Consider the following 12376-nt stretch of genomic DNA (forward strand, 5'->3'; position numbering starts at 1 on the left):
CAGCTCCCCACTCCCCTTCCAGAGCTGGGGAGAGAACCCAGGAGTCCTGGCTCCCAGCCCCCCACTCCCCTTCCAGAGCTGGGGAGAGAACCCAGGAGTCCTGGCTGCCAGCCCCCGCTCCCAGCGCTGGGCAGAGAACCCAGGAGTCCTGGCTGCCAGCCCCCCCTCCCAGCGCTGGGCAGAGAACCCAGGAGTCCTGGCTGCCAGCTCCCCACTCCCCTCCCAGCGCTGGGGAGAGAACCCAGGAGTCCTGGCTGCCAGCCCCCCACTCCCCTCCCAGCGCTCGGGAGAGAACCCAGGAGTCCTGGCTCCCAGACCACGCTCGCAGCGCTGGGGAGAGAACCCAGGAGTCCTGGCTGCCAGCCCCCCACTCCCCTCCCAGAGCTCGGGAGAGAACCCAGGAGTCCTGGCTCCCAGACCACGCCCCCGCAACCACTGGTGCCCACCACCTCCCACGCAGCCTATCGGGAGGAGCCTTTTCTTAAGGAGCCACCCGCCAAGCCAGCCCCCCTCCCCCGGCGGCTGGACTGGCTCCCTCTCGGGGTCCCCCCGCCCCCGCAAGCCGGGCTCGGGCGGTGGCCGGGAGCCCCGCACGTGGGCCGGTCCCGACCCTGCCCGGCTGCCCGGCGCTCGCAGCCCCTCCCCGCTGGCATCAGGCCGGCCCCGATCCGCGGGGTACGTACCTGGGAGCGCCAGGAGCAGCAGCAGGGGCCCGAGCTGCCGGAGCCGCATGGCTGAGGACGCGCCGCGCCGCGCAGGGCTCGGGATTGGCGGCGCCGGGACTCGGGATCTAGGCGGAGGAGGGAGCGCGGCGCAGCGCAGCGCAGGAGCCCGGGCGCCCGCCCCTGAGTTCCTGGGGACTGGCCGGCGCCGGAGCCCGGGTTTCCTCCGCTTCCTGCAGCGACTCAGCCCGCGGAACGTCCCTGCCGAGAGCGGGCAGCTCTGGGGTCAGGGCGGCGAGTGAGACGGAGCCCCGCCGCGCCGGGCGCTGCCCCGACCCCGACCGAGACTGGGGCCCCATCGTGCCCGGCGCTGCCCCGATCCCGGCCGAGATCAGGGCGCCGGGCGCTGCCCCGAGCCCCACACCGCCCTCTTCCAGCCATCCCCCGATGCGCCCCCTCTGTCCCTCCATCCTCCTACACCCCCCCCGTCCGTCCATCTCCTGACACCCTCCTCTGTCCGTCCGTCCCCCGACACCCTCCTCTGCCCCTCCATCCTCCTACACCCCCCTCTGTCCGTCCATCCCCATACACACCTGTCTGCCTATCCCCATATGCCCCCTCTGCCCCTCCATCCTCCTACACCCCCCTCTGTCCGTCCATCTCCTGACACCCTCCTCTGCCCGTCCGTCCCCCGACACCCTCCTCTGCCCGTCCGTCCTTCTACACCCCCCCGTCCGTCCTTCTACACCCCCCGTCCGTCCATCCCCTTACGCACCTGTCTGCCTATCCCCATATGCCCCCTCTGTCCATCCGTCCGTCCCCCGACACCCTCCTCTGTCCCTCCATCCTCCTACACCCCCCTCTGTCCGTCCATCCCCATACACACCTGTCTGCCTATCCCCATATGCCCCCTCTGCCCCTCCATCCTCCTACACCCCCCTCTGTCCGTCCATCTCCTGACACCCTCCTCTGCCCGTCCGTCCCCCGACACCCTCCTCTGCCCGTCCGTCCTTCTACACCCCCCCGTCCGTCCTTCTACACCCCCCCGTCCGTCCATCCCCTTACGCACCTGTCTGCCTATCCCCATATGCCCCCTCTGTCCATCCGTCCGTCCCCCGACACCCTCCTCTGTCCCTCCATCCTCATACACCCCCCTCTGTCCGTCCATCTCCTGACACCCCCCTCTGTCCGTCCGTCCCCCGACACCCTCCTCTGTCCCTCCATCTCCTGACACCCTCCTCTGTCCCTCCATCCTCCTACACCCCCCTCTGTCCGTCCGTCCCCCGACACCCCCCTCTGTCCGTCCGTCCCCCGACACCCTCCTCTGTCCCTCCATCTCCTGACACCCTCCTCTGTCCCTCCATCCTCCTACACCCCCCTCTGTCCGTCCGTCCCCCGATACCCCCCTCTGTCCCTCCATCTCCCGACACCCTCCTCTGTCCCTCCATCTCCTGACACCCTCCTCTGTCCCTCCATCCTCCTACACCCCCCTCTGTCCGTCCGTCCCCCGACACCCTCCTCTGTCCCTCCATCTCCTGACACCCCCCTCTGTCCCTCCGTCCCCCGACACCCCCCTCTGTCCCTCCGTCCCCCGACACCCCCCTCTGCCCGTCCGTCCCCCGACACCCCCCTCTGTCCCTCCGTCCTCCTACACCCCCCTCTGTCCGTCCGTCCCCCGACACCCTCGTCTGCCCGTCCATCCTTCTACACCCCCCCGTCCGTCCATCCCCTTACGCACCTGTCTGCCTATCCCCATATGCCCCCTCTGTCCATCCGTCCCCTGACACCCCCCTCTGTCCGTCCGTCCCCCGTCACCCTCCTCTGTCCGGCCATCCCCCCGACACCCTCCTCTGTCCCTCCATCCTCCTACACCCTCCTCTGTCCATCCGTCCCCCGAAACCCTCCTCTGTCCATCCGTCCCCCGAAACCCTCCTCTGCCCGTCCATCCTTCTACCCCCCCCGGGCCGTCCCCTTACGCACCTGTCTGCCTATCCCCATATGCCCCCTCTGTCCATCCGTCCGTCCCCCTACGCACCTGTCTGTCTGTCCATCCCCATACACCCCCCTCTGTCCATCCGTCCCCCTACGCACTGGACTGTCTGTCCATTCCCTCTGCCCCCCTCTGTCCGTCCCTCCACCCCCTGCACCCTTCTCTGTCTGATGCAGATGCGCAGGGGCTGGGCCCTGCTCTCCCCTGGCCCCCGGGCCTCCCTGCCCATGGGCTGTTGGCTCGTCTCGGTTTCTCGTGCAGCTTTCGTGCGGGCTCCTTGCCGTTCCAGTGCAGACAGAAGCACAATTTGGAACCTGCCAGTTTTCGTGAACCGGAATTCTTCTTTCTGGCCAGGCCCTGAGTGAGCTAAGCTGGGAAGTGTCCCTGGGACGAGTTCCTCCTGCCTGTAGGCATGTGTCATTCCTGCATTCAGCGTTAGGAACATGGGCCCTGTACTGGCTTGATTGCTAAATAACCTTGGTAGAGCATGTGGTCAGTTCCTGGAGAAAGGAATTCGCAAGGTTAAGTGCCCGGTCAGGAAGCACTTGGGGAACAATGCATCTGGGAAGGCTCCAATCCACTTAAGAAGTCTTCCTGGAGTCTTACAAGATACCATGTGGACAATGGCGTCTGCCTGTAAAGACTGAGAGTCCTGCATGGACATGGGACTTGCCCAGGCGACTCCAGACTCCATCTTGGAGCTGGACTTTGCATAGGAGAGAGGAGGGGGTCTCCCCCCACAAGAGAAAGTCTATTTAAGCCCGTGGGAGACCCCTCCATTTTGTCTTCAGCTGGCTAAAGAGAGCCTCCCCACCCCCAAAGATACCTGAAAGAGACTGGAACAAGGGACAGTAACTACAGGGGTGGGAGCGTTGCTGGGCCCAGACTAGCAGGAGGCTGCTCTGTAAAAGGAAGCTCGCTGGAACTGGGGAGGTGTTATTTGTAGTCGGTTTCTTAGACACAGACGTGCCTGTTTTGTTTCATTTTACTTGGTAATTCACTTTGTTCTGGCTGTTACTACTTGGAACCACTTCAATCCTCCTTTCTGTAGTTAATATCAGCACTTTGTACTTATTAATTAACCCAGCGTGTGTGTTAATGGTGGGGGTGGGGGTGGGGGTGCAACCAGCCCTGCATCCCTCGCTGTCAGTGTTCTAGAGGGCGAACAGTTGACGAGTTTACCCTGCATGAGCGTTATACAGGGTAAGACGGATTGAGTTGGGTTTAGACCCCCCTGGGAGTTGGGCGTCTGAGTGTTAAAGGCAGGAACACGTCTGTGAGCTGCTTTCAGTTCAGCCTGCAGCTGTTAGGGGCCGTGGTTCAGAGCTGGGTCTGGGTTTGCAGCAGGGCAGTGGGTCTGGCTCGAACCAGGCAGGGCCCTGAACGGGGCAGGAAAGCAGGGACAGAAGCATATCAGGTGGCAGCTCCCGGGGGTTTCTGTGATTCAGCCCGTCACACCGGCTTCCTGATGGTTGCAGACAACATGGCTGCATCGCTCGTCCCCCCAGAGGCTCAGCAAGGACGCGCCCCCTGCCCTGCGCAGCCGGCCTGAACCCTGGGCCTCCAAGCTGCAAGGGGAAGGGCTGGGCTCTGCCTTGGCTGCCTGCGCTGGGCTGGGCCTTCCCAGAAGGGGCCGGGGAGGAAGGTCACTGACCGGATCAGCTGGCAAGGCAGCCAAGGGGTGTACGCCGGCAGCCCTGCTCCGTGCCAGGGCCTTCTACGGCCACAGCGAGACGAGCCAGCCCCCGCCCCAAAGGGCTCCCAGGCTAAACAGCCCACGGGTGGGCGGGGATGCGCCTCGTCTGAGGTCCCCCAGCAGGCCTGGGGCCGAGCCAGGACTAGGATCCACCCACTAGGCCACTCTGCCTCCCGTGTGAGCCCGGCTCTGGCACCGCATGGAACGAGCCGAGTTCCCTCCAGTGTCCCCCGGTGGCTGCCGCCCTCTGCCCACAGAAGGGCAGGTTCTCCTGGGGCTGGTGGCAGGGATCTGGTGATGCCAGCTCTCCCCAGTGCCCCTTCCAGCCTTTCTCCCTCACAAAGGGTGAGTGGGTGACATGCTGACTCGATGCCCCGGGACGTTCCTCACCACGCGCCCTGGCGAGGGGGGGAATGATGGGGATGCAGCCGCTAGGCAGAGCAGCCGCCTGTGCTCGGCCAGCTAGCGAAGGGCGGCCGGAGCTGCCAGATCCCCTGCAGCGCCTCGCCGGGCGTTAGGTTCCTAGCGCCCAGGGCCTGCCCTTTGAGGCTGTGCTAGGAGCCGAGTGAGCTCCCAGTGCCCTGCTGAGCGTGTGCGCAGCGGCTCCGAACCAGGCCAGACCTGGGTGGTTTTTCACAGCCGCAGCACACGAGCCGCCCGAGGGCGAGTGCTTCTCCACGGAACAGCTGCAAGAAGGGTTTAGCACGGCACAAGCAATGTATTTCTGCCCATTCTCCCTCTCAAGCGCTTCAGCAGAGACTTTCACCACAAAGCCCAGCCCGGAGCAGACCCGGCCCGGGAATTTCAGCCTGAAAAGTCAAAGTCTGGCAGAGGCAGACGCATGGGAAACCGGGGAGCACTTGGCAACATTCACTAGCAGCACCGCGACCTGCCCTGCAGCACATGGACCCCGTCCCATAGTCTCTGTGCATCTCCTGTCACCACCCAGCTGCCCGCTGCCTGCCTGAGCTCTGCCGTCTGCTCTATGGGGAAGCGTCTTCAGCAGGATTCAAGCTGCCTCCCTCTTCTGGGGTGTCTTCTGCGCTGGCCCGGGCCATCTCGAAATCCGCCCGGCTCGGCGTTGCTTCCCCGGGCTCCGGCCTGGCCTCTCTCCGGGGCCTGCCCCGCCGAGCCAGCCCCCAGACCAGGATGCCGAGCAGCATGGCCGGTACGGTGGCAATGGCAGAAATTGCAATGATTTTAGCCGTCGGGCTCTCTGGAAAGGGAGACAGAAAAGGGTTAAATTCCCTCCCCACAAAATCGCTAAACGATGTTGGTAAAGAAACAAAATGAAAATACGGCCCCGGTGTTTTCACTGCGGCCCCCGGCCAGGACCGAGACCATCCGGGATCAAACCCCAGGAATTCGGGAGGAGTCTCACTTCCCCTGGGCTGCGGGGGCAGATCCTGGGCCATGCCAAGGGAACGTGGCGTTTATCCCCATCTAGCGGCCAGTCCAGCTCCGAGCGCCCAGCCTGCCTCACACCAACGGATTTAGGCTGGATTGAAGAGAGATTTCGGTGCCTACAGATGCAAATAGACACCTAGTAGGTGCAAAGTGCCCAACTTTCCTGGGTGCCCAGAGAACCAATGGGAGTTAGGAACCTACCTGTTCTGGTAATTTTCAAAATCCCACTAGGCACCTGTCTGGCTCTTTAGGTGCCCAAATCCCGTTAAAAACCTGACCCTTCCTCCTTTCGTGCAGGGGGTTTTGCCAGGCACAAGGGGGCCCCGATCTTGGCCGGGGCTGTCCGGTGTTTCCACAAGCAGGTGTGAGCCAGTCCAGAGAGGCACGGTCAGGCAACACCCACTCTTGGAGACGGAACATTTTTCCATTTGTGTTGCTTTTAAACGTACATTTTGATGAAAATAGACCCAAACTAACCTGGAATTTTCCCACCCATTTCCTGTGAAAAGCACCTGGCTTTGTGCAACCAGCTGCAGCAGACCCGTAAACCTCTGTACGTGCTGCACCCACTGGCCGGGGGCACCGCCGCAGGGCGTTAGCGTGGGTCACGCAGCTTCCCCCCGGGGGCCACCCGGAGCTGCACCGGATGACACCAGCCGGCCCTGGCTTTAGAGCGGGATTCGCTGCCTGGCTCCCTCCATCCGTTCAGTGTTCTGGGCTTGGGGGCAGAGGAGCACTTGACCCGCGTCCCATTAAACGTCTGACTTGAGCTGCCAGCACTGGGTTGGTCCCCCTGGCGCGGCGTGAGCCTGAACTCACCGGCCTCCTGGAGCTCCACCGCGGAGGAGCTGTTTTCGAAGTGGGGCCCGTGTGGCCTCAGGTCCAGGGCTGCGTGGCAGGTGATCTCCTGCCCGTGGTCCCAGCGCCGAGGGATGATCTCGTGGGTCACTGTGACGTCGTCGGGTCCGGTCCCGGTGCGGTTCTGGAAGGTCTCCGTGTGCAGGGTCCGTCCCCCCTGGCAGAGGGTCACGGTGAGGTGCGTGACGGGAGCCACGTTCAGAACCCGGCACGTCAGGTTATAGGCCCGGCCCAGCTCCATCTCGGGGAGCGGCTCCAGCACCACCAGCTCCGGCGGCCCTGGAGTGACAGACATGGAGCCATGGGCAGCCTGAGGGCAGGAATCCAACACCGGGACCGTCCCGGCCCCGGCCCCAGGGGGAGAAGAGCCCAGCCCCCAGCCCCCTCGCCGTGGGAGGCCCTGGTGCTGTGAGTGCCTGGCACGCCTCGTGCCCGCGTGCAGAGTGGCAGGGGGCCTTCACTGCAGCACCTCGTCCGTCAGCCTCGCCCGGGCCCCTTCTGTGCGGAGCAGCAACCTCCAAAGTCTAGAAGCCTCCAGGCCCGGCCGGGAGCCCTCAGCTGCTGCCCCCTTCGCAGGCCCTGCCCTCCCCCGGCCCCCGGCCCTGGGGCGGTGGCTCCTCCTGCCGTCGGTAGCTGCTCCCGCCTGGGCTGCGTTTCAAACTGCCCCTGGCTCTCCCCTTCAGGCAGCTTTTATCTCGCCTCCCCAGACAGGAGCCGCCCAGCTCCCTGCGGGGCTGCCAGCCGCTGTGCGAGAGCGGCACCGCCCGGAGCCCTGCAGCCGGCCAGCACGGGGCGAGGTGCAGCCCAGGCCCGGAGCGGAGGGTGCAGCCTGCGCCTGGCTCGCTGGGAGGGAGGATGCAGCCGAAATCCGTCTGCCAAACGCTGCTTGTCCCTGGGTCGGCCTGTTCCCTGGGCCTTTGCAGAACCTCCCACCACGTCCCTCGGGGGCCACCTGCCCCTTCCCCGGGGGCGGCCGGAGCCCTGTGGCAGCAGCCCCTTTCCCCGGGCACCAGTCGCCACACTGGACCCGAGCTGGGGAGAGTCCGGCAGGGGCGATTCACCCACCTCTGGGGGTGGCCTCTCCCATACGGGACCCCGGGACTCCCCACAGCCGAGGGGATGCGCCCCAGGAAACCCAACCCCGGGCACTGCACGGCCTCGTTCTGGGAGTCACTTGCGGTTTGCCGCCCTCCACGGCAGGGGAAGTGGCACTGAGGAGCCGACGCCGAAGGTGGGTTAATCGGATCCCGTCACCCGGGTGCTGCTGAAAGGCGCCGCTGGGGGAAGAGCCTGCAAGGTGCATCCCCGCGCCCCAGGCCGGCTGAGCCCTGCCCCGGAGGGGACCCCGCTGGCGGCGAGAGCCAGGCTCAGACTCGCTGACCGGCCGGCAGGGGCTCTACAGGGGGCAGGGGGTTGGGATGTGGATTCCTGCCCTGCCAGGAGCCGGACTGAGCCCCCCCAACTCCTCCCACCCAACGGCTGCCAGAGGGGAACTACCCGCAGGTGCTGCCTGGCTTCATGGAGCGGAGCCGGTGTCCCCAGCGGGGAAAGGCCCGTGTCCCGTTCCCTGCCCCCCCCCCACCCCGAGCCAGCCAGTCCCCTGCCTGGGGCCAGAGCCCAGCTCTGTACCCTACTGTCCGCCAGCAACTGTCCCCTTCCTCCCGCGCTGCACCGCACCAGTGTGTCAGTGGCACAGAAGCCCCAGGCCCACTGCAGCTGGGAGCCAGCAGCACTTACGGTAAGCGGAGATGTTTGCAGCCGCCACATTCGTAACTCCACTGCAGGTGAAGTAGCACTGAGGGGCCGACACCCACTCCGTGATACCGACGAGGAGAAAGGCCGCCCACCCGGCTCCACTTTTACTATTGGTTTTGGTGAGCACGGTCTCCAGGCCGCCACTGGCACCAGGATCCTGGCACGTGTGGCTGCAGTTTATCCAGACGGACCCTCCGTGCTCCACCATGGCAGCTTCCGGTGAAATACTCACCTCAAACGAGCCCTGCGCGGCCCCTGAAACGGCAAACGGATCTGTCCCGCTGTGGCTACACCTCTGGGGGATACAGCCCAGTGGAACTGAGAGAGGAGAACATCAAACCCCACTCCCTTCCCCGAGCCAGGGAGAGAACCCAGCTGTCCTGGCTCCCAGACCCGCCCCCCGGTCTGCTCTAACCACTAGGCCCCACTCCCCTCCCAGTGATTCTATAAGAAGGCACCTTCATTAACAATGAGTAAAACAAATCGATGTCACTGCCGGGCCAGTGGGGCGCTGCCAACCCAGCCCAGCCCAATCCCACTAGCATTCCCCTGGGGACACGCAGCCTGAGCCGGCGAGGGGGATGGGGGCACTTACCCGGCAGCGCCAGGAGAAGCAGCAGCCACGCCAGGGAGCCCCCGGGAGAGGGATGCTGGAGCCACTGGGGTCTCATGGCTGAGGAGAGAGGGACAGAGAGAGCAGGAGTCGGGGGAGCCGGGCTTGGGTTTTCTGTCGGTATCCTGGGGCTTGGTCCAAGCGCACTGCAGTCAATGGGAGACTTGTCAGGGGCCCGCCTAGGCCCTGGGCTCTGGGCAGGGGTGGTGGGGACTGAGTCGCTGTCACTGGAAATGCGGGGATGGTGCACAGGCACTGCCAGGGCGGCTCAGCCCAGGGCCCATCTAGCCCGGTATCTGGTCTGCAACAGAGCCCAGCCTCAGCTGCTCCAGCCTCAGCTGCGAGACCGATGGCAGGAGGACGTGATGGGAACCCAGTGGGGACAGTTCCCTCCTGATCCCTGCTAGTTAGAGATCAGCCCAGCCCCCGCCTGCCAGCTCTAACCACCAGCCCCCGCTCCCCTGCCAGAGCCGGGGAGAGAACCCAGGAGTCCTGGCTCCCAGCCCCCTGCTCTAACCCACCAGCCCCCACTCCTCTCCCAGAGCCGGGGAGAGAACCCAGGAGTCCTGGCTCCCAGCTCCCCCAGCTCTAACCCACCAGATCCCACAGCTCTAACCACCAGCCCCCACTCCCCTCCCAGAGCCAGGGAGAGAACCCAGGAGTCCTGGCTCCCAGCCCCAACCACCAGCCCCCGCTCTCCTGCCAGAGCCAGGGAGAGAACCCAGGACCTTACCCCCAACAATGGTGGTGCTGGCTGGAATGGCAGAATGAGGGCGCAGCCCGCGGGGAACGTGTGCGGAGCTGTCTGCTGGGTGAGATAAGGGGACGTCCCAGGGAGCCCTCAACTGGCTGACAGCCCTGGGCACGGAGCTACCTCGCCGGCCCTCGCGGCCGCCTCTAGCTGCCCTGCCCCGGTGGTGCGCCCGCAGGACACGGAGCCGTACCCGAGCCAGCTTTGCTGCAGCTCTCGCAGACGCCCCAGCGGGGAAGCCGTGGCAGCAGGGCCGTGCCCGCCGGGACCTGGGTAATTCCAGGGGCGGCTCCAGCCCGGGGGGCGGCAGCGTGACAGTGACGGGCGCTCCCGTGGCTCGGTGAAAGCCGGCACGGGGCCATCTGCCCACGCGGCACTGGCACCTCTGGCTGCAGCAGACATCACGGGGCAGTGCCCTGGGGGCTTCAACCAGCCGGCTGCGCTGAGCCCCAGCCAGGGCCAGCGCCTGGGGCAGGGGGACACCCCAGGGGTTGGCACTATGCGGCCGTGCGCCAGCTTGGGGCTCCCCAGACCGAGTCTCCCCAACTCCATCCCCCCCCCGAGTTCTGACCGACCAGACACTCTGGGTCGTCCCCCCGACGTGTGAAACCAGCCCCCTGTTACCAGCTCACCCTGCCCCCTGGTGTGTGCCCCAGAGCCCTGCCCGGGGTAAAACCAACCCAGACATTAGTTACTAGCCGAGCCAGAGCCAGGGCCGAGCCGGCGAGGGGGAGCCACACAGGCCGGTGACAGAGACACCCCCCCCTCCGGGCTGTACCCCTCCCGCGCGGATAAAAGCCCTTTTCTAAGACAAGTTCCCCAGGGCCTTGGAGCAGCTCCCAGCCTGGCCCCTGCTGGGGGGGCTGCAGCCTTCACGGCCAGCTGGGCCCCCAGGTTCTGGGCCACCAGCCTCTGTCTCCTGGCAACTGACGGCCTGGGCCCCTCCCCTGCAAGGTGCCAGCTGAAGGCAGAGGAGGAGGGGCTGGAGGGGGGTTCAGTTTGGGGCTGGCTGGGGCCGAGCATCCTCACTCCTCGGCCCCAGCCAGCTCCAGACTGAACCCCCCTCCAGCTCCTCCTGTCTGGCCTTTGTCTCTTTCCCGGGCCAGGAGGTCACCTGATCTCTTTGTCTCCGGCACCTTTGGAGAGGAGGCACCATGACCACCTAGCCAGAGATCTTAATGAGTTTGCTTAATGGCTCATGCCCTAAGCTCTAGAGGTCCCAGGTTCGATCCCAGGTCTGTGGGCGTTACGCTTGCGCTGTGCAGGGTTTTTCTATACAGGGCAAGCCAGTATTATTTCGGGTTTGTCTCTCAAAAGGGGTGTGCGGGTGTGTGATAAATGAAGGGGAGCTCCCTTATGGACACCCAGCCAGCCAGTTAGCTGTAAAACCTTCCTGGGCTGTTCTCTGCTTGCTTTACCTGCAAAGGGTTAACAAGCCCACAGGTGGGCGCCTGACCAAAGGAGCCAATGGGAAGGTCGAACTTTTTACAAATGGGAAAAAAACCTTCCCCTTTGTCTGGTGTCTGGGCTGCAGGGAGGAGCTGCAATGCTGTGCCAGGCTTGAACCAGGTAGGAAAAGGTATTTCCCAGACCTAGAAGGAATCATTTGTGTGTGCGATCTAATGTCATTAATATGTCTGTACATGAACGAGCCCCTGATGGCGTGGCTGATGTGATTAGGTCGTATGATGGTGAAAATAACAGAACGCCACTGGCCGTCACCTTCAGCCCCCAGCTAAAACCTCTCCAGGGCATCATCAAAGATCTACAATCCATCCTGAAGGACGATCCCCCACTCTCACAGGCCAGGCCTCGCTTACAGACACCTCCCAACCTGAAGCAAATACTCACCAGCAACTACACACCACACCACAGAAACACTAACCCAGGAACCAAACCCTGCAACAAACGCCGGTGCCAAATCTGTCCACGTATCTATTCAAGTGACACCTCTGCGCGCTTGTGATCCGTCGTGCGGCAGCTGCCAGGCGCCCGGGGCTCCAGGGCGTCGCTGGGCCGGGTCTCTGCCTTGCAGCGTGTGCCGTTACTTACCCCAGTGCAAAATGGGCATTACCTGGCGGGACACCAGCGGGGCGGGGCCAGGCTCTAAGCTGGTCCTTCCTGGGGCCCCCAGATGGGCTGTCAGCGTGGGGCTAGGGAGGGAATTTCCCCCAGCTCAGTGTGGCGGGAGCCCTGGGGGCTTTTCCACCCTCCTCTGCAGCGTGGGGCCTGGATCACCCCAGCACAGGGCCCCTGATCAGTTCCCTGCATGGCAGAGCCTCCAGGGCTGGTCGCTCCTGTTCTCTGCCCCGGGCCTGACCTGCTGAGCTCAGCACAGGGGTGACGTGCTGAAAGGCTGGACTGTCCCAGGGGCTCAGCCCCCAACCGTGGGGGAGGGGGGTTCCCCAGAGCCAGCCCCCAGCGAGGGGCCCCGAGAACAGCTGGTTTGGCCAGAGAGCGTCTTCGTGCCCCCCCAACGCGCCGGGCTCTGCTGGCACTCCCGGCCCCGAGACGCTCTGCAAACGCCACCGGCCCTTTAACTCTGACGGCTCCGGGGCCAGCTGCTCCCCAGCCCGACAACAACAAAGGAGCCGCGGGGGCGGAAAAGTCCCGCAGGGGAATTTACCAACGTTTGCCTGTAAAG

General features: G+C 64.8%; 1 protein-coding gene across 2 annotated transcripts in view; it reads right to left on the reverse strand.

The window, feature by feature from the left end:
• The window catches only part of LOC123353502 (intercellular adhesion molecule 5-like), a 34937-nt gene extending 25215 nt beyond the window's left edge, over positions 1-9722 (reverse strand). The window contains exons 1-3 of one of the 2 annotated variants that reach the window (XM_044994623.1): positions 9715-9722; positions 8964-9041; positions 8351-8623 (exon numbers count right to left, since the gene is read on the reverse strand). In XM_044994623.1, the coding sequence (XP_044850558.1) occupies positions 8351-8623; positions 8964-9039 (349 nt within the window). In that variant the 5' untranslated portion in view covers positions 9040-9041; positions 9715-9722. Of the gene's footprint in view, positions 1-683; positions 746-8350; positions 8624-8963; positions 9042-9714 lie in introns of those variants that run through there. The other variant, XM_044994624.1, reaches the window with a different exon arrangement.
• Between the last annotated feature and the right edge of the window lie 2654 nt (positions 9723-12376).

Source organism: Mauremys mutica, chromosome 20, assembly GCF_020497125.1.
Source record: "Mauremys mutica isolate MM-2020 ecotype Southern chromosome 20, ASM2049712v1, whole genome shotgun sequence".
Classification (NCBI taxonomy): domain Eukaryota; kingdom Metazoa; phylum Chordata; order Testudines; family Geoemydidae; genus Mauremys; species Mauremys mutica.